The 22,175-nt window shown below is 41.3% G+C and overlaps 1 protein-coding gene across 1 annotated transcript in view; it reads right to left on the bottom strand.

The window, feature by feature from the left end:
- Positions 1-22,175, bottom strand: part of LOC141271404 (uncharacterized) — a 106,246-nt gene that overhangs the window by 51,324 nt on the left and 32,747 nt on the right. Inside the window, exons 7-12 of the mRNA XM_073681490.1 lie at positions 14,203-14,352; positions 13,900-14,073; positions 13,703-13,826; positions 13,537-13,619; positions 13,251-13,338; positions 5,198-6,300 (exon numbers count right to left, since the gene is read on the bottom strand). Of these exons, the coding sequence (XP_073537591.1) occupies positions 5,198-6,300; positions 13,251-13,338; positions 13,537-13,619; positions 13,703-13,826; positions 13,900-14,073; positions 14,203-14,352 (1,722 nt within the window). The remainder of the gene's footprint in view (positions 1-5,197; positions 6,301-13,250; positions 13,339-13,536; positions 13,620-13,702; positions 13,827-13,899; positions 14,074-14,202; positions 14,353-22,175) is intronic.

Raw genomic sequence — 22,175 nt, 5'->3', positions numbered from 1 at the left:
AGAAAATATTTGGGGAGGTGACAGCATATGTTGATTAAGCTTTATAAAATATTAATATATACATACATGTAGACATAGATTTAAAATGTTCAACTTACCGCAAGGTGATGAGCAGCCTTTCCTCAGCAGAGATGGCCCTCCTCATGATGGTGTCTGTATAGTCGAGGTCGGGAGCAAGAAGACCCAGCAGCCTATCAAACGCAGCAATTGTGAGCCGACAAAATTTTTGAAATTTTTCTGGATATCTGTAAAATTCAAAAAAAATATTAGGTTCACACCGATTAAAATATATTATTTGACAAAAAAAAATCATATAGAAATTAGGTACACACGGATGACGAGATCCTGTTTTCCCCATATATCTTACCTCCTTAAATCCTGGTACAGCACATTGAAGTGCCCCTTCTCCGCCCGCTCCTGCACAATAGGGTGCACCCATAGCTTTTTGGGTCTTCTCCTCATCCTCCTAGACCGCTCCTATGGGAGAATAATAGGTTAGTGCACACTACATGCAATAAACGAAACCTTCTACTTAAATTTATCTTACCTGATCGCTGTAGTGATGCATGAGATTTATTGCAGTCGCCAGCAGAACAAACAAATATGGTTTACTGAGAGGCAGGGGCTGCAGTTGTTGTGGCATCTTGAATACTTCCAAAATGGTGAAAAGGGGTTGTACTAGGAAATGACATCAAATTGTCTTTTTTTTAATTTTTTTCCCCCAAAACTTTATTTGTCTTCAATAACGCTTCCAAAACGCTTCAAAATACGCATCAAAAAAACGCGTGAAAAACGCATGGAAAAACGCGCCAAAACCGCACAAAAACCGCGCCAATAATCCGCATGCGTTTTTCTGCCAGGGAGATGCAGAAATGGTCAGGAAATTTTCTGCTTCATTTCTGCATCGTGTGCACATACCCTAAGGCTATGTGCCCACGTTGCGGAAATGAAGCAGAAAATTTCTGCTTCATTTCCGCATGTCCTCTCCCGGAAAAACGCATGCGGAATTCCGCACGCGTTTATCGCGCGTTTTTCATGCGCTTTCGACATGCGGAATTGCCTTGCGTTTTTTTCATGCATTGAATAAGGCAATTCCGCATGCGGAAACGCAAAATTAATGAACATGCTGCGGATTTTTGAATGCAGCATAAACGCTGCGGAAAAATCCGCAGCATGGGCATAGAACTTGCGGATTCTCATTGGGGACCATGGGGTGCGGATTAACAAGCGTTTTACAAGCGTTTACGCTGCGGAAAATCCGCATCAAAAACGCTTGTAATCCGCAACGTGGGCACGCAGCCTTATGAGACTTGAAGCAACTTCAGAGCTTCAACACTGCTATGTATAGCAGAAATCACGATTTCCTATGAACAGGAGATTCATAATGACAGGCACAGGGTCTTCTGCAGACCCCCGGCTGTTAGGACAACCCATCGGTGCCCCATGATCATGTGACCTGGGCGCCGATGGGCGATATTTGTATGCTTCCATCTAGCGGATGTTATATCTCACTGTCGGACATTGACAGTGGGATTTAACTGGTTAAAAGCTGCGAGTGGACCCGCAGCTGTTAAGGCACATTGACAGCTGATTAAATCAACTGCCATGTGCAGGAAAGATGTGGGCTCAAAGTTGGGGACACAACATATATAAATATATGTCATATGTCATGTAGGGGTTAAAAATAAAGAAGTGAAAAGAGTAACAATATTTGATATTGCTGCATTTGTTCATGTCCAATCCATCAAAATATAAAATTAATTAACTCCTACAGGAAATTACATAAAAAGAAAGATAACCTAATAACCAAAATATCATGTGTACTCCAAAATGGTATTAATAAAAATGTCAGCTCACCAGACAAAAAAACAAGCCCTGAACCAAAATAAGAGATCCACAACCAGAATACAAGGATAAGCACACCTATGTATAATGTAACAGTTTAATTAAATATAAAAAAACACATTAAAAAGAATTAAAAACCAAAATATTGCCCATAACACTGGGATTAATATAATAGGGAATAATAGCCCATAAAGAATCGGGTCCTAGGATATAAAGCCTGGTATGATAGAAACATTATGAATATATATGAATATATGGTTATATATATACACAACCATGCCTTAGGCCAGTTTCACACTTCCGCATATCTCTGGTACCCTAAAAAACGGTACTGGACATATCCGTGTCCCGTGTGTCCGAGTGTGCCACACGTGTGGCAACCGTGTGCTGCATCAGGATCACACGGACAGGCGCCTGGGAATCGGCGCTACAGTTACTGCTGTTCCCAAGTGCCGGGTGCGGCACTGCGATCAGCACCAGAAGCGACTATAATGAGGGTAGTGGTAGCCTTCTCCCAGTGTCCACCTTTGTAAAAATAAGAATAAAATAATAAAATCCATATACTCACCTCTCCTAGGTGTCCCCTGCTGTATTAATGTGACCACTGCTGCCGAGGAGCTGGGGAGAATGAGCCACTCGGGAGCTGCAGCTCAGGTACGCTGTCCTGTCACTCACTAAGCGCAGCTCCGGAGCGGTTCATTCTCCCCAGCTTCAGCGGTCACATGGATACAGCGGGGGACACCTAGGAGAGGTGAGTATATGGATTTTATTATTTTATTCTTATTCTTACAGGTGGGGACACTGAGGGAGCAGACTACCATTACCCTCATCATAGTCCCTGCTGGTGCTGATCACAGCGCTGGCAGGGGACCATGATGAGGGCAGTGTTCAGCACCCGGCACTTGAAAACAGCGCTAACTGTAGCGCTGATTCCCAGGCACCGGCATGATATCCGTATGGTATGTTTTGCGGACCATGTATCAGCAAAAAAACTGACTTGTCTCCGTGTAGAGCACATGGATACACGGTTCGTGAAAACACACTGACGTGTGCACAGACCCGTTCATTTGAATGGATTTGCGTGTGTCAGTGTCTCCGGTACGTGTGGAAACTGTCACCACTCGTACTGGAGATACTGATGTGTGAAAGAGCCATTATAAGTAGTCAAAGTAACATGCTTATAAGTAGTCCTCGGTCAGGACATGAAAAGTCCACTCAATATGTTGCCATGATAGCAATCCGATAGAGGCAGCCGTAAGTTGCCCCCAGAGTACAAATGCCCTGTACATAATAAATAAACAGAAAAACAAAGTACATATAAGACAAAAGGATAATAACCAGTCAATATATACCCTGTCCAAAACCGGAAAGGACTCAAACCAGGTCCATAATATGGAATCCAATCATCAAGATGTAAAAAATGCAGGGGAAGGCAAGCCCCAAACGTATCACTGCTAATCAGCAGCTTCCTCAGGGAAAATTTATGAGCTACAGAAAGAAAGATGTATATATATGGTACATAAAAACATTTAATTGATTATCGTCTTTTACCTCTTAATAATTGGATGCCATATTACGAACCTAGTTTGAGTCCTTTCCTGTTTCGGTCAGTGTATATATGAACTGGGTATTATCCTTTTGTCTTATATATACACGAATGTTTTTCTGCTTGTTCATTTGTTATGTACAGGGCATTTGTACGTTGGGGGCAACTTACTGCTGCCTCTATCAGACATGATAACATACTGAGTGCACTTTTAATGTCCTGACTGAAGATTTCTTATAAGCCTGTTTAGCATGGTTATATACTGCCATGGCCAAAAGTGTTGGCACCCTTGAAATTGTGCTAGAAAATGAAGCATTTCTCCCAGAAAATAATTGCAATTACACGTTTTGTTATGCACATGTTTATTTCCTTTATGTGTATTGGAACAACACAAAAAAACTGAAAAAAAGGCAAATTGAACATAATTTCACACAAAACCCCAAAATTGTAGGTAAACAACTTTCTTTCAAGCATGTGATGCTCGTTCAAGCTCACCTGTGGCAAGTAACAGGTGTGGGCAATAACAAGGTCTGTGGCAAGTAACAGGTGTGGGCAATATGAAAATCACACATGATACCAGATAAAAGGGAGAAGTTGACTCAGTCTTTGTATTGTGTGTCTATGTGTGCCACACTAAGCATGGAGAAAAGAAAGGAGAAGAGAACGGTCTGAGGACTTGAGAACTAAAATTATTGAACAATATTAGCAATCTCAAATTTACAAGTTAATCTCCAGAGATCTTGATGTTCCATGGTTCACTGTGTACAACCCATGGCACCGTAGTTAATCTCCCTGGACATGAATGGCAAAAAAAAAAAAGAATGAAAAGTTGCACCTCAGGATAGCTCGTATGGTGGATAACAGCCCCAATCAAGTTCCAAAGAAATTTAAGCTGTCCTGCAGGGTGCATCAGTGTTAGTTTTTCTTTAAGAAGCCCTCCCACTTTGAGCTAACAGGTCTGTGAGAGCCAGAATTCTTGCTAGTTGGTAGGTGATAAATACTTATTTCATGCAATAATATGCTATTTAATTTTTTAAAAATCATACAATGTGATTTTCTGTTTTTTTATTTTTAGATTCTGTCACAGTTGAAGTGTACCTAAGATAAAAATTACAGACCTCCCCATTCTTTGTAGGTGGGACAACTTGCAAAAATCGGCATTGTATCAAAATTCGGAGTTGCCAATCCTCCCTGTTTTGTAGACTTTTGGAGATGAAGCATCTTCAGCCTGGGCTCTTTATCTCTCCATACAAGGTCTTTGAACACATTTTCTATAATATTAAATGCTTTTTCTTTTGTTTCCAAACTGTAGTATTTGAGAGCACAAATAAAATGATGGTGGGAAAATGAACCGCTTTTTTTTCTATCAAATTTTTTTTTATCTTGTTTTTTTAAAAAGGGAAATTACAATAAAATGCCCCAAATCACCTTCTCTTCTCCCAACCCAAAATACTGGGGTAAGATTATCTATATAGAGACCCCATGTATATAAATATTAGGTGAGCAGCAACATCACATATTTTATACAGAAGAGTAAGCGCTATCTTCATAGTTCTTTATACAATGATACAGTGGGAAAAAAAGCATTTCTTGTCTTTTTCTTGGCTTCAGGAGCTGGAATATGGTAAGTTCTAAAGTAATTTCCCTTTCTTGTTTAGTATATTATGATTTTTGTACAATTTGTCAAAAAATATATAACTTCTCACCGTGCAAGTTATTTTTGATTGTCAACAAAATATGATTTTCTAGTAAATAATTTCTCATTTATGATGTTTAAGAAGGTACCATTTTTAGTTAAACACATTATGAGCATGAAAAAGGCTTCTCCCCTGTGTGAATTCTTTGATGTGTAACAAAACTTGATTTATCTGCATAACCTTTCCCACATTCTGAACATGAAAAAGGTTTCTCCCCTGTGTGAATTCTCTGGTGCTTAACAAGAGTTGATTTACGGTTAAAACATTTCCCACATTCTGAACATGAATATGGCTTCTCCCCTGTGTGAATTCTCTGGTGCTTAACTAGAGACGATTTACGGTTAAAATATTTCCCACATTCGGAACATAAATATTGTTTCTCCCCTGTGTGAGTTCTCTGATGTGAGATAAGATGTGATTTCTCTGTAAAATTTTTCCCACAGTCGGAGCAGAAAAAAGGCTTCTCCCCTGTGTGAATTCTGTGATGCTTAAGAAGATGCGATTTCCGGATAAAATATTTCCCACATTCGGAACATAAATATTGTTTCTCCCCTGTGTGAGTTCTCTGATGTGAGATGAGATGTGATTTCTCTGTAAAACTTCTCCCACATTCTGAGCAGAAAAAAGGTGTCTCCCCTGTGTGAATTCTCTGGTGCGTAACAAGAGTCGATTTCCGGTTAAAATATTTCCCACATTCTGAACATGAAAACGGTTTCTCCCCTGTGTGAGTTCTCTGGTGAGTAACAAGAACTGATTTCTGTAAAAAACATTTTTCACATTCTGAACATGAATATGGTTTCTCCCCAGTGTGAATTCTTTCATGCCTAATAAGATCTGATTTCCGGTTAAAATATTTCCTACAGTTGAAACAAGAAAATCTTTTCTCCTCTGTGGGAATATTTTGATGTTTAACAAAAGACGTATCGAGAGGAAAACTATTTCCATATTCTGAATGTGTAATTGACTTCTTTGCTTTAAGAGTAGTTTGTTTTTCTATGCCTCTTTTGTGACTTTTATTTTTCTTAGTAGTCTGTAATGAATCAGAAGATAGGACCTGTTTCAAAGAATCAGATGATAGATCTTTGCTGTGAAGGGATGATGGTATATCAGGAGTAATGGCATTCACTTCAATTGTATCCTGTGTGATCTCAAGGTCATCTGATTTTAAAATTGAAGATGTCAGCTGTCCCTCTGATCTCCTAGTACAGTCATCTGCCAAGAAATAAAACAAATTATTTTTGAATAAAATATCCTTGAAATGTATATTTTTAACATTTCTACTTATTATGTCCATTGAATTATTCACCAAGACAATGAGGGGTCACAGTCTAATAGTAAAGCCCATGGCGTGAACCAGTGGAGCGTGGTGTTAAACTCTTTGTTCATTCTGCCCCCAAATTTTGGAATAAAAAGCCACCAAAAAATGTATGTAGGTGAAAATGATACCAATAAAAATTTCTACTCACCCCGCAAAAAACAAGTTGCCACTCAAGTCCATCATCTATTAATGTAAAAACAGAGGTTTCCACATTACTAGTGACTCAAAGGCTCTTGAAAAGCAGCATGGCTTCCATAAAGCAATCCAGCAAAATCCGTTTTCCATCAGTCAAATCTCACCATCGCTTCTAAGCCTTGCAATATGCCCAAACCACATTTAGCATCCATGTATTTGCCATTGCTGTAGTGAGAAGAACCCACTAAATTTTATGGTGTGCGTATCTCTGGAGCACTTTCTGGGCACTATGTATTTGGTAATAATATGGCATATTTGCAATTTTCACTCTCCAACATTCACTGTGTGCCAATTTCAGAAAAGTGCCTGTGGAGTGAAAATAGCCACTACTCCTATAGATGAATTCACTGAGTGTTAAAATTTCCAAAATGGAGTCACTTTATGGGGATTTCTATTGCTCTGGTTTTCTGCCATTCTGTCACATTAGGGCTTCTGAAAATGGTGTGTCACATCTCCTCCTGCAATGTCTGCTTCTATGACCAGGCGCATCCTCATTCGTGATGCTGGTGATGGAGGAGACGTTGAAACCAGAGCCTCTGGGTGGTGCAGGCTCTGTCTAGCCACTAAGATTAGGGTGACCAGAACCTGAAATATCATCCAGCCTTGCAGTAACAGTCTTCCTTTAACCTTAAAAAAACAACTATAAGTCCATCTAGTTCAACCCATAGCCTAACATGTTGATCCAGAGGAAGGCAAAAAAAACCCATGTGGCAAACACCAAGCTCCACATTGGGGAAAAAAATTCCTTCATGACTCCATACGACAATCAGACTAGTTCCCTGGATCAACGCCCTATCAAGGAATCTAGTATATATAACCTGTAATATTATACTTTTCAAGAAAGGCATCCATGCCCTTCTTAAATTTTAGTAGTGAATCACTCATTACAACATCATGCGGCAGAGAGTTCCATAGTCTCACTGCTCTTACAGTAAAGAATCCCCATCTGTGATTATGATTAAACCTTCTTTCCTCCAGACGTAGAAGATGCCCCCTTGTCCCCGTCTCAGGCCTCAGAGTAAAAAGATCAGTAGAAAGGTCTTTGTACTGTCCCCTCATATACTTGTACATAGTAATAAGATCACCTCTAAGCCTTCGTTTTTCCAAACTAAATAACCCCAAGTGTAATAACCTGTCTTGGTATTGCAGACCCCCCAGTCCTCTAATAACCTTGGTCGCTCTTCTCTGCACCCACTCTAGTTCAGCTATGTCTTTCTTATACACCGGAGACCAGAACTGTACACAGTATTCTAAGTGTGGTCGTACTAGTGACTTGTATAGAGGTAAAATGATATGTTCTCCTCATGAGCATCTATGCCTCTTTTAAAGCATCCCATTATTTTATTTGCCTTTGCAGCAGCTGCCTGACACTGGCCACTAAACGTGAACTTGTCGTCCACCAATACACCCAGGTCTTTTTCAGTTACAGTTTTGCCCAGTGTTTTACAATTAAGCATATAATTATACATTTTATTTCCTCTGCCCAAGTGCATTACCTTACATTTATCCCCATTAAAGCTCATTTGCCATTTATCAACCCAACCTTCTAGTTTACATAGATCCTCCTGTAATATAAAATTGTCCTCCTCTGTATTGATTACCCTCCAGTTTAGTGTCATCTGCAAATATTGAAATACTACTCTGTATGCCCCCTACAAGGTCATTAATAAATATATTAAAAAGAAATAGGCCCAATACTGACCCCTGTGGTACCCCACTGTTAATTGAGACCCAGTCTGAGTGTTTTCCATTAATAACCACACTTTGTTTCCTATCACTAATCCAATTCTTAACCCACATACATATATTTTCCCCTATCCCCATTGTTCTCATTTTATGTATCAACCTTTTGTGTGGAACCGTATCAAAAGCTTTTGAAAAGTCCATATACACAACATCCACTGCATTTCCTTGGTCCAGTCCGGAACTTGCCTCCTCATAAAAGCTGATCAGATTAGTTTGACAGGAACGATCCCTCGTAAACCATGTTGATATTGGGTCATGAGGTTATTCTTCTTCAGATACTCTAGCATAGCATCTCTTAGGAAACCCTCCAGGATTGTACCCACCGTAGAGGTTAAGCTTACTGGCCTATAATTTCCAAGTTCAGTTTTTGTCCCCTTTTTGAATATTGGCACCACATTTGCTATACGCCAGTCGTGTGGTACAGACCCTGTTATTATGGAATCTTTAAAGATTAAAAATAATTGTCTATCTATGACTTTACTTAATTCCAGCAGTACTCGCGGGTGTATCCCATCCGGGCCCGGGGATTTATCAACTTTAGTGATTTTTAGAGGGCGCCGTACTTCCTGCTGGGTTAAGCAAGTGACATTTAAGGAGAATTTTTGTCATCACTGATCATGTTTTCTGTCATGCGATTTTCTTGTGTAAATACGGTTGAAAAAAAAAATCATTTAGCATATTGGCTTTTTCCTCATCCTCATCCACCATTTCACCCAGACTATTTTTAAGGGGGCCAACACTATCATTTTTTCGTTTTTAAAAGTAGTATGGGTGTGTGTGCTGTCCAGCTTGAGTAATCAGCTAACCGCTTCGGCCAACTGGAAAGCACCACACCCTACTAAAGCTCAAAGTATATTGGCAGAAGCTGCCAGATACAGCCTTGTTCTCCTCTGGTTCGGTCCTCTGTGCTCAGCTCTCGGCTTTAATATTTGTTTCCTGTTGTGACTCCGGCCTGTTAACGGACTAATCTTGAGTTTTCTGATTTTGCATTTTCTCTCGCCCTCCTGGTTCGGATCTGGCTACTTGACTATTCTTCTTGCCATCTGGCACCATCAAACAGCAGCTAACTCGGTGGCCCCAGCCTAGGGTCCAAGTATAAGTTCAGATCTATGTATAGGGGTTAAGGGATGAGAAGCAGGGCAATCCATGGGATCTTGAAAATAAAGTAGTTAGCGCCAAGCAGGTTTGTAGTAGCCATCTTTTGAGCTGTTAGGTGACCATGAACAGTGGTTAATTCCTCAATATGGTTTTTGATACTACGAAGAATGCAACTATCTAAAATGTAGGCCCTTCAAAGTAATTTCAAAAGTGATTTCTTACTCAAAAAAATTGTATTGTAAGTTTAATTTAAATGTATAAAAACTTGTTGATAACTTTGTAAGCCTTCTATCATCTATAATGCAGCGGTTTTCACGACAGTGCGATAAAGAGGCAGTGACCCAGATTAGTCCAACTTAAAGGTCTTTATTTTCTACTCACAAACAAAATCCAGAACTCTATCCTCCAGTTCACAGCCGGATCGTCCATAACAGTCTGTTGCCATGGGCGACTGCATCAGTAGCTTTGAGTTCTCTGGCCTGAGTTCAGTTTCACACAGATCTGTCTTTCATAGAGCCTCCTGCTCTGAAGCTTGCAAACAAAACACTGACATACCCAAACCTTAACTGAAAGTTTAAATTGGTTTCGTGGACATTAGCCACTCCCAAGACCGGGAGTGGACGGAGAGATCCATCCCACTAACATCTTGCAGATCTCTTGAAAAATAAAAGCCCATGTCAGGTTTTCCTAAGTCTGACTTGGTTATATAGCTTGACCAAGTCTACACTTAATTTTATTGTGCTCACACACTCACACGAGTAACAGAAGATGGAAAGAACTACCAAGGAGAGAAGTCGTACATGTACCTAACTAGTCTCTGTTGAGACTAAAAAAGGTCCTAGCCACAATACACCTCCTTGGAGCTGGCTCCCTAAAAGGCCGTCGAGGGGTTTCTTGTACCTCCTGATGAAACAGAGGGGAGGCCACAACACAAATCTAACAAAGGTACAGGAAAAACTACTGGGGCTTACCAGACAAGGTAAACCCCTAGCAGAGGAGCTGGAACTCCAAACACCAATCTACATGAAAGTATAGCCAGCAAGTGATGTAAGTGAAAAGTGAACATATAAAGCCCATCCCAAAAAGTGATCAGACAGAGCCAAAAAGGAAAATGGAAAACACCTGGAGAGAAGGCAACAGAGTAAAAAAACACAAAAGAACCTATCAGCATTTGGACAGAGAAGAAAGGGACTGTAGCCCAGCTGAGAGAGAAACCAACCATGTAGCAAAAGGTCATCGGATCAAATCCCGAAACCAAGCTATGACATAGAGAAAGTATTAGTGCTTCTGATTTCAGGAATGATGGTGCAGTAATCTGAATTCCTTAGAATTGAAAACATATGACGTGGAGTGAAGCCAGGAAACCAGGGCTTGAGCCATGCCAACACATCTCCTTCAGATGTGAATGAATGTATATCAGAGCCAGCAATCACACACAGCTCAGAGATAAATCATGGCACAGGTGTAATGTTTTTTTGTCTATGTCAGGTATTTACATTATCCCGATTACTCACAGAGACCACCCACTGTGATCTCTTGAGCAAACAGCTCCTTGCTGCCCCCTATTGTCCGGACAATTGCACGATTGGCCGACGATCAATACAGAAGGATGCAGGCTATTATCACTAAGTGATTCTCAGCAAGCTAGTAGTGAGCATACGGCATACACACCCCCTTCCAATGCATGGAATATGTGTATATGCCCTCGTTCTGTCACTGATAGCCTCACAATAACCCACTCAATATTATTCGCTGCCACCACCGATCAGATTTGAGATACAATACAGGCCTGATCGGAAGCCTGCTTTTTGGTAGCGTATGGCTTCGGGGGAGGGAAAGATTACAGAGCAAAAGAAACAGAAATATAAAATTTTATATTTAATCCAAAAGGGAAGCAATGTTTATGAAAAATATACAGAAGGTTTTACAAAAGGAGACAAAACAATACACATGCAGTTATACAAAATAAAAAGGATTAATAGAAGAAACTTACTAGACCGATCGCAGAGACGATTCAGTTTAGCTGGAGGGAAGCACTCCAATGCCCTTTCAGCGAACGTGACCTGTGCTACATATAAATATGTAACTTCCAACATGAGTATGGACCCATCTTCAGCAGGGTCTTTTATGCCGAAGGGGGAACCTGCCCACACACCCCCTATGATGACATCACATGGGCGGGGCTCCACCCTTCATGTTAAAATTAAAATATCTAACTTCCACGATAACTCCTCGTGGGTTGATCTCAGAAGCTTGCAAGTGACGTGATATTTTCCATTATGAATTTACCTTTCTTTAGAGACTAGACATGACGTGACTGCGGTTGGTTATCTGTGTACTTCCGCATTAAAGCTCACCAGAAGGGCTCACAGATTTGGAAAATTATGCGTATTGTTCCTTAGCTGACCCGGCCGCTAAAAATATGTGTCCCATTATTATCAGAAGTATAGAACTTCCGATATTTCATCTCGCTGCCGGCGAGACTGTAGATTTCTGTGTGAGCAAATGGGGATGCCCTGGGGGTGAGAGAGAATTCTCTTTGATGCTCAGAGCTGCATCCTCCTCACCTAGGTGTATATTTATCACAGGCCTCTGCTACTACAACTACACTCGTATGTAGTTGTATGTATTAATTGGGTTAGGAGCTCCTTTTGTACTAGCATTTGCATATTAGCCACTTCTCCTGTGTGTGCTAATTTGCTTAGCAACAGCTCCTTAGATGGTGAGCTTCTTTGACAAATGGTATAGAGGAGGGGGAATGAGGGATTTCAGAGGGAGAGATATTTTCTATGACAGTGTAGTTTATTGCAATCCTCTTTGAAGTTAGTCGGTTTTAAAAGAAATTGAAAAAGTCAGTGTAAAGGGAAGCTTTGTTGTTACTGTACAGACATTCTCACTTGGCCTTCACTGCACATTTCATGTTGTCGATCATAAAAGTGAAGTTTGGCCAGAAAGACTGGACCTGGTCTTGTAGTGACCACATGAGCACATTCAGCAGTACATAAGAGAGAAGGTAAATTCATCCTATATTATACCAGGATTCTAGGAAAGCAACAGTATCATTACCCTCCACTTTCCCTTAGAGGCCCATCATAATAATTTTTGTTCAACTGATTTTCTAACTTGCCAGCACATTCTACGTATGCTGTCATTAGGCTTTGTAGTTTACAGATCTGGGCAGGTAAGGGTCAGTATCTTCTAATTCCAGGGGGTAGGCGGATCCTCCAGGTTGTAAACTCTATAGAAGAAGGGCTTTCAATGCACAAAGTAATTTGAACAGTTTTTCGGTGAAGAAGAAGGCAGAATGGTAATCACATGATTGCGATATGGCCGGACTACACCGCTGATAAAGGAGACACAGCAGGTGTCAGGATTCTGTTCTTTCTGCGAATTGACCCCTAGTAGCTGCTATTATTCATTATTGTACTGCATTTCTACTCCTCACAACTAGAGGCAACTATTGTGTTTCCGTCATTGCCGGTGTCAAACCTATGAAAGACATCTTGTTTCCTTTTTGGGCCTACTTACAGTGTAGCCACATGGAATGCTCACTCAATGCTTGAGTATTGTGTCTAGCCTTTAGTCTAATTCCAGTCTCCAGCTCCTGAGAACTGTCTTACCAAGACTTTCAACACTCCTCTACTCTCTTATTCCTAGTGCTAATTCCAAGAACTTCAACTAACACGTGCTGTTCCCCGCTCAAGCTTCTCCGGCCATTGGATTGCAACTGTGCTCCACCAGTATCATAACAGCCAGTGACTGAGAAGAATCTGTGACTTCTCTGCATTTAGTAGTTACTACGCACCTGGGTAGTCATATTTAGGAATCTCTTTACACAGCTCATCATCCCTCACATATGTCTCTGTGGTATTAATATGGGTCAGATCTTCACCCTGAAACAAAATGATGTAAAAGTCACAAAAAAATGGATAAGTCACTTCTATGATCAGTTCTAATCTTGCCATCTCCACAGTTCTCATTACATAAGTATAAAACATATAATAATGGTGGATAACACAAGACTGAACACAAGACCTTCACAGCCGTCTACACATCATAGGGGGATCTCATAACATCTTCTCTCCATCTACCTGACAATCCTGAGGGACATCTGTATTGTCCTGTGGAAGAAGAGGACGTGGACATCTCTCTGGTGTCCTCTTACTGGATAGAACTGGAGGAAACACATATGGGGACTGAATTATTTCTTTACATACAGATAATTATAGGCAGTGTGTATTTAGTCTTGTCTATTACCTGGTGATGTGAGGGGCTGGGGAACCTCCAACATGACGTCCTTGTACAGATCTTTGTGTCCTTCTAAATACTCCCACTCTTCCATGGAGAAATAGACAGTGACCTCCTGACACCTGATAGGAACCTGACACATACAATGATACCGTCATCACCCTGATCCCTTTATAGCGTTACTGTATAATGTCCAGCAGTGTCACCTCTCCAGTCAGCAGCTCAATCATCTTGTAGGTGAGTTCTAGGATCTTCTGGTCATTGATGTCCTCATGTATCAGAGGTGGAGGCCCTGTGATTGGGCTCAGGGGTCTTCCCCTTCCATCAGACACAGGGGCCTGACAGCCTTCACTAGTGGACTTCTTCACTACTATGTAATCCTGGTTATGGAGAGACATATTAATAAATCTCACTACAGACATTTCCAGAGTCCTCACCTCTCCAGTTCTGTCCATCTGATATTCCTATAGATAAGAATGATGTAATGTGTTGTCATCAGAATCTCTCACCTCTCCAGTAAGCCGGAAGAGGATCTCTTGGGTGAGGTGTAATATCTTCTCCACAATCTTGTCCCTGTTTGTATCCATCCTTGACTGGTCAATCAGGAAAATTCTCTTATGTAGAAGATCTCCACTGAGAGGATCCAATATTGTAGGGACCTGATTGAGAAGAAGATGAGGCCGATGTAGCATCATAAAAATCCCATTGAATAATACAATTACTGGAGATAATAAGGCGACATATAATTAAGATTTTGTATTTATCATTTATCTAGAAAATGATAATTACTTACCAATAATTTGATTTTACTGAAATCCATGACAGCACCATGGAGAGATTGGGATCTGCCCCTATTACTGGACAGGAAGCCAAAAGTACAAAATAAAAAGGCAACTCCCACTTCCTCCTTCAATCCGGTTTCCAGGAAGTTAAGTAGGAGTCACCCAAATTGTAATCATTACTCTTGTTATTATTTATACTTTCACTCAAGCCCATTCTTCATTGTGAGAAGAGAATATTGAGAACCACCACCAGCCATAAGGCAGAGGCAGGGAAATTAGGGTGCTGTCATGGGTTTCAGGAAAATCAAATTACCTGTTAGTAGTTATCATTTTTCCTCTCAACGATCACAGCACCGTGGAGAGACAATGACAAACGAATCCTCCAATGGAGAGGGAAAACCTATGTAGAATCTTACACCTGAAGAAAGATCACAAGAATATCCTAGTACAAAGGATAGTGCTTCAGGAAGGAAGATTGTGAATGTTTTAGATAATATCATTCAATCAAGATCATGACCATCAATTTGGAGCTCCAGATATTATATATATATATATATACACACAAACATACACACACACGGTACTGAAAGTATTCAGACCCCTTTAAATTTTTCACTCTTTGTTTCATTGCAGCCATTTGGTAAATTCTAAAAAGTTCATTTTTTTTCTCATTAACCCCTTAATAACATCTGACGTACTAATACGCGTCTGTGCCCTGGGACTTAAGAGCCAGACCCGTATTAGTACGTCATCGCGATCGCGCGCGCACACAGGCTGTGCGGGCGCGATCGCCGCCGGGTGTCAGCTGATTGTCACAGCTGACACCCGGTACTATGTGCAGGGAACGGTCCTGCACCGCTCCCAGCACATTAACCCCCACGATCGAAGTCGATCGCGGCATTGCAGGGGCAAGGGGAGGTGATTGGCGATACTCACCTCCTCTTCCAGCTTCCAGCGCAGTCTGCAAAGGCTTCCCGGGTGTTGCCATGACGACCCGATGTCGTCATGACAACATCCGGGTCACCAGAGAGCAGGAAGATTGCTTGGACATGCGCAGTGCATCTCCAAGCAATCTTCACACTGTGCACTTCTGACAGCCTTCATGGCATAGGGATGGTGCTCCATTCCTGTGCCATGCAGGCGATCAGAAAAAAAAAAGTGAAAGTCCCAGAGTGGGACAAAGTAATGAAGTGTATAAACTGTGTGAAAGTGGAAAAAAAAAAAAAAAAAAAAAGTGCAAAAATATTATAAAAAAATAAAAAAAATAATACACCAAAAATAAAAATATAATGTACCCATCAATAAATATTATTATAAAAAAAATAAAAAAAAAACAATAAAAGTACACATATTTGGTATCGCCGCGTCCGGAACAACCTGACCTATAAAACTGTCCCACTAGTTAACCCCTTCAGTGAACACGGTAAAAAAAAAAAAAAAAAAATGAAGCAAAAAACAATGCTTTATCACCATACCGCCAAACAAAAAGTGGAATAACACGCGATCAAAAAGACGCATATAAATAAAAATGATACCGCTGAAAACGTCATCTCGTCCCGCAAAAAACAAGCCGCCACACAGCTCCATCAGCCGAAAAATAAAAAAGTTATAGCTCTCAGAATAAAGCGATACTAAAAAATATTTTTTTCTATAAAATAGCTTTTATTGTGTATAAGCGCCAAAACATAGAAAAATGATAAAAATGTGGTACCGCTGTAAACGTACTGACCCGAAGAATAAAGCTACCTCATCAATTTTACCACACGCGGAACAGAATAAAAAAAAAAAAAAAAAAAAACAATTCCTGAATTGTTGGTTTTTGTTTATTCTGCCTCCCAAAAATCGGAATAGAAAGCGATCAAAAAATGTCACGTGCCTGAAAATGGCACCAATAACAACGTCAAGTCATCCCGCAAAAAACGAGCCGTCACATGACTGTCTGCCAAAATCTGGAAAAATTATAGCTCTCAAAATATGGCGATGCAAAAACTAGATTTTACAAAACATGCGTCTTTTAGTGTGTGACAGCTGTCAGTCATAAAAACCCCATATGATTCTGGCATTGCTGTAATCACACCGACCCGAAGAATAAAGTCGTCTAATCACTTATACCGCACAAGGAACGGCGTCAAAAATAAACTCTTGGGTTAGGATTGGGCTAGGGTTAGGGCTGGGTTTGGGGCTAGGGTTGTGCTGGGGCTAGGGTTGTGCTGGGGCTAGGGTTGTGCTGGGGCTAGGGTTGTGCTGGGGCTAGGGTTGTGCTGGGGCTAGGGTTGTGCTAGGGCTAGGGTTGTGCTAGGGTTAGGGCTGGGGTTGGGATTTTTTTCAAAAGTAAGAAAAAAAGATGACGATATGGCGACTAGTGTTGAGAGCAAGTGCTCGCTACTTGAGTTTGCATCGGGTGCTCTGGTATGCATTGAGTATCGTGGGTATTTGAGTGACATGCTCGAGTCTCTGCCCCATATGCTTCGCGGCCAAAAAACTTTACGGGGATTGCCTGCCATGCACGAGCGATCCCCGCATGTTTTTTTTTGGGTGTCTAATAACCGTGAAACATGCGGAGCAGGGACTCGAGCATGTCACTCGAGCACACGCTGTACATGGTGCATACCTGAGTACCCGATGCAAACTCAAGTAGCGAGCACTTGCGCTCAAGAATAATGACAACTTATTCAATATGATGACCTAATGTAAACAAATTCTGTGCCATACCTCTGGGTTCAAAATGTTCACTATACACCTTAATAAAATCCTTGAGGGGTATAGTTTCCAAAATGGGGACACTTGTGGGGGAGCTCCACTGTTTAGGCACATCACGGGCTCTCCAAACGCGACATGGTGTCCGCTAACAAATTGAATGGAAAATCGGCTCAAATTGTTAGCGGACGCCATGTTGCGTTTGGAGAGCCCCTGTGTGCCCAAACATTGGAGCTCCCCCACAAGTGACCCCATTTTGGAAACTAGACCCCCCAAGGCACCTATCTAGATGCATAGTGAGCACTTGGAACCCCCAGGTGCTTCACAAATTGATTCGTAATAATGAAAAAGTGAAAAAAAAACACTTTTTCATTTTTATGAATCAATTTGTGAAGCACCTGGGGTTCCAAGTGCTCACTATTAATCTAGATAGGTGCCTTGGGGGGTCTAGTTTCCAAAATGGGGTTACTTGTGGGGGAGCTCCAATGTTTGGGCACACAGGGACTCTCTAAATGCAACATGGTATCCGCTAACAAATTGAATGGAAAATCGGCTCAAATTGTTAGCGGACACCACAATACGTTTGGAGAGCCCCTCTGTGCCCAAACTTTGGAGCTCCCCCACAAGTGACCCCATTTTGGAAACTAGACCCCCCAAGGCACATTTCTAGATGCATAGTGAGCACTTGGAACCCCCAGGTGCTTCACAAATTGATTCGTAATAATGAAAGAGTGAAAAAAAAAACACTTTTTCATTTTTATGAATCAATTTGTGAAGCACCTGGGGATCCAAGTGCTCACTGTGAATCTAGATAGGTGCCTTGGGGGGTCTAGTTTCCAAAATGGGGTCACTTGTGGGGGAGCTCCAATGTTTGGGCACACAGGGACTCTCCAAATGCAACATGATATCCGCTAACAAATTGTCGGCTCAAATTGTTAGCGGATATCATGTTGCATTTGGAGAGTCCCTGTGTGCCCAAACATTGGAGCTCCCCCACAAGTGACCCCATTTTGGAAACTAGACCCCCCAAGGCACCTATCTAGATTCACAGTGAGCACTTGGAACCCCAGGTGCTTCACAAATTGATTCATAAAAATGAAAAAGTGTTTTTTTTTTCACTTTTTCATTATTACGAATCAATTTGTGAAGCACCTGGGGGTTCCAAGTGCTCACTATGCATCTAGAATGGTGCCTTGGGGGGTCTAGTTTCCAAAATGGGGTCACTTGTGGGGGAGCTCCAAAGTTTGGGCACAGAGGGGCTCTCCAAACGCAATGTGGTGTCCGCTAACAATTTGAGCCGACTTTCCATTCAATTTGTTAGCGGATACCATGTTGCATTTAGAGAGTCCCTGTGTGCCCAAACATTGGAGCTCCCCCACAAGTGACCCCATTTTGGAAACTAGACCCCCCAAGGCACCTATCTAGATTCATAGTGAGCACTTGGAACCCCAGGTGCTTCACAAATTGATTCATAAAAATGAAAAAGTGTTTTTTTTTCACTTTTTCATTATTACGAATCAATTTGTGAAGCACCTGGGGGTTCCAAGTGCTCACTATGCATCTATAAAGGTGCCTTGGGGGGTCTAGTTTCCAAAATGGGGTCACTTGTGGGGGAGCTCCAAAGTTTGGGCACACAGGGGCTCTCCAAACACAACATGGCGTCCGCTAATTATTCAAGCAAATTTTACAATCAAAAAGTCAAATGGCGCTCCTTCCCTTCCGAGCCCTGCCGTGCGCCCAAACAGTGTTTCTTCCCCAAATATTGGGTATCTTCGTGCCCAGGGGAAATTGCACAACAAATTTTGGGGTCCATTTTTTCTTGTTACCCCTGTGAAAATAAAAAAAATTGGGTCTAAAGTAACATTTTTGTGAAAAAAGTTAAATGTTCATTTTTTTCTTCCACATTCAAAAAATTCCTGTGAAGCACCTGAAGGGTTAATAAACTTATTGAATGTGGTTTTGAGCACCTTGAGGGGTGCAGTTTTTAGAATGGTGTCACTTTTGGGTATTTTCTGTCATAAAGACCTCTCCAAGTGACTTCAAATGTGATGTGGTCCCTAAAAAAATGGTTTTATAAATTTTGTTGGAAAAATGAGAAATCGCTGGTCAACTCTTAACCCTTATAGCTCCCTAACAAAAAAAAATTTTGGTTCCAAAATTGTGCTGATGTAAAGTAGACATGTGGGAAATGTTATTTATTAACTCTTTTGTGGGACATATCGCTCTGATTTCAGGGCTTAAAAATTCAAATTTTGAAAATTGCAAAATTTTCAAAATTTTTGCCAAATTTCCGTTTTTTTCACAAATAAACGCAAGTGATATCGAAGAAATTTTTCCACAATCATGAAGTACAATATGTCACGAAAAAACAATCTCAGAATCAGGGGGATCCGTTGAAGCGTTCCAGAGTAATTACCTCATAAAGTGACAGTGGTCAGAATTGTAAAAATTGGCCCGGTCATTAACGTGCAAACCACCCGCGGGGCTTAAGGGGTTAAAGTACACTCTGCACCCGATCTTGACTGAAAAAAACAGAAATGTAGACATTTTTGCAAATTTATTAAAAAAGAAAAACTGAAATATCACATGGTCATAAGTATTCAGACCCTTTGCTCAGTATTGAGTAGAAGCACCATTTTGAGCTAGTACAGCCATGAGTCTTTTTGGGAATGATGCAACAAGTTTTTCACACCTGGATTTGGGGATCCTCTGCCATTCTTCCTTGCAGATCCTCTCCAGTTCCGTCAGGTTAGATGGTGAATGTTAGAGGACAGCCATTTTCAGGTCTCTCCAGAGATGCTCAATTGGGTTTAGGTCAGGGCTCTGGCTGGGCCAGTCAAGAATGGTCACAGAGTTGTTCTGAAGTTACTACTTTGTTATTTTAGCTGTTTGCTTAGGGTCATTGTCTTGTTGGAAGGTGAACCTTCGGCCAAGTCTGAGGTCCAGAGTACTCTGGAAGAGGTTTTCATCCAGGATATCTCTGTACTTGGCCGCATTCATGTTTCCTTCAATTGCAACCAGTCATCCTGTCCCTGCAGCTGAAAAACACCCCCATAGCACGATGCTGCCATCACCATGTTTCACTGTTGGTATTGTATTGGGCAGGTGATAAGCAGTGCCTGGTTTTCTCCACACATACTGCTTAGATGTTAGAACCCTCCTGTTTGTTTTTTCCATCTTGTGTTTTGCGATCACGTGGCCATCTGCCTTTATATTCCAGCTCTGCCCTTTTGGCTGTGCTGGACTTCAGTGTTTGACTGTTTCTCTAGCCAGGTGCTTCTGTGCTTTTCTCTGTCAGTTCGCTTGGTCCTTCTGGGACCTCTAGTACCTTTTTGTCAGTTTGTCTTTTTGTGTTCTGCAACTACTTCTCTGTTTAGGAGGTCTCCCATTTTTGTCCCAATCCTTAGTTCTTTTAGGGACCCCTCCCTTTATGCTATAGGTCTTCGTTCAGACTAGCCAAGGACTAAGGCGGGTCTGTTCGCTAGGAACAGGCAGCCCGCTACATCGTAGGGATTCAGCTTAGTCTTACTGTAGGGACAGCTTTCTCCTATCTTTCCTTAGTTCATGTTGCAGATCATAACATTAGAATTATCAGCAAAAAGTTCTCTCTTTGTCTCATCAGACCAGAGAATCTTATTTCTCATAGTCTGGGGGTCCTTCATGTGTTTTTGAGCAAACTCTATGCGGGCTTTCATATGTCTTGCACTAAGGAGAGGCTTCCGTCGGGCCAGTCTGCCATAAAGGCCCGACTGGTGGAGGGCTGCAGTGATAGTTGACTTTGTGGAACTTTCTCCCATCTCCCTAATGCATCTCTGGAGCTCAGTCACAGTAATCTTGGGGTTCTTCTTTACCTCTCTCACCAAGGCTCTTCACCCACGATTGCTCAGTTTGGCTGGACGGCTAAGTCTAGGAAGACTTCTGGTGGTCCCAAACTTTCTCCATTTAAGGATTATGGAGGCCACTGTGCTCTTAGGAACCTTGAGTAATGCAGAAATTCTTTTGTAACCTTGGCCAGATCTGTGCCTTGCCACAATTCTGCCTCTGAGCTCCTTGGGCAGTTCCTTTGAGCTCATGATTCTCATTTGGTCTGACATGCACTGTGAGCTGTGAGGTTTTATATAAACAGGTGTGTGCCTTTCCAAATCAAGTCCTATCAGTTTAATTAAACACAGCTGGACTGCAATGAAGGAGTAGAACCATCTCAAGGAGGATCACAAGGAAATGGACAGCATGTGACTTAAATGTGAGTGTCTGAGCAAAGGGTCTGAATACTTATGACCATGAGATATTTCAGCTTTTCTTTTTTAATACATTTGCAAAAATGTCTACATTTCTGTTTTTTTTCAGTCAAGATGGGGTGCAGAGTGGACTTCAATGAGAAAAAATGAACTTTTTAGAATTTACCAAATGGCTGCAATGAAACAAAGAGTGAAAAATTTAAAAGGGGTCTGAATACTTCCCGTACCCACTGATATATATATATATATATATATACACAGTGCCTACAAGTAGTATTCAACCCCCTGCAGATTTAGCTGGTTTGATAAGATGCAAATAAGTTAGAGCCTTCAAACTGCAAACGAGAGTAGGTTTTATGAACAGAAGCATAAATCCCTATGTTTAATATTTTGTGGAATAACCCTTGTTTGCAATTACAGCTAATAATCGTCTTTTATAAGACCTGATCAGGCCGGCACAGGTCTGTGGAGTTATCTTGGCCCACTCCTCCATGCAGATCTTCTCCAAGTTATCTAGGTTCTTTGGGTGTCTCATGTGGACTTTATTCTTGAGCTCCTTCCACAAGTTTTCAATTGGGTTAAGGTCAGGAGACTGACTAGGCCACTCCAACACCTTGACTTTTTCCCTCTTGAACCAGGCCTTGGTTTTCTTGGCTGTGTGCTTTGGGTCGTTGTCTTGTTGGAAGATGAAATTACGACCCATCTTAAGATCCTTGATGGAGGAGCGGAGGTTCTTGGCCAAAATCTCCAGGTAGGCCGTGCTAT

This window comes from Phyllobates terribilis, unplaced genomic scaffold, assembly GCF_046119375.1.
Source record: "Phyllobates terribilis strain yellow unplaced genomic scaffold, ASM4611937v1 Scaffold_5__5_contigs__length_657084704, whole genome shotgun sequence".
NCBI classification, from domain to species: Eukaryota; Metazoa; Chordata; class Amphibia; order Anura; family Dendrobatidae; genus Phyllobates; species Phyllobates terribilis.
This window is presented reverse-complemented; position numbering and strand designations above follow the sequence as displayed.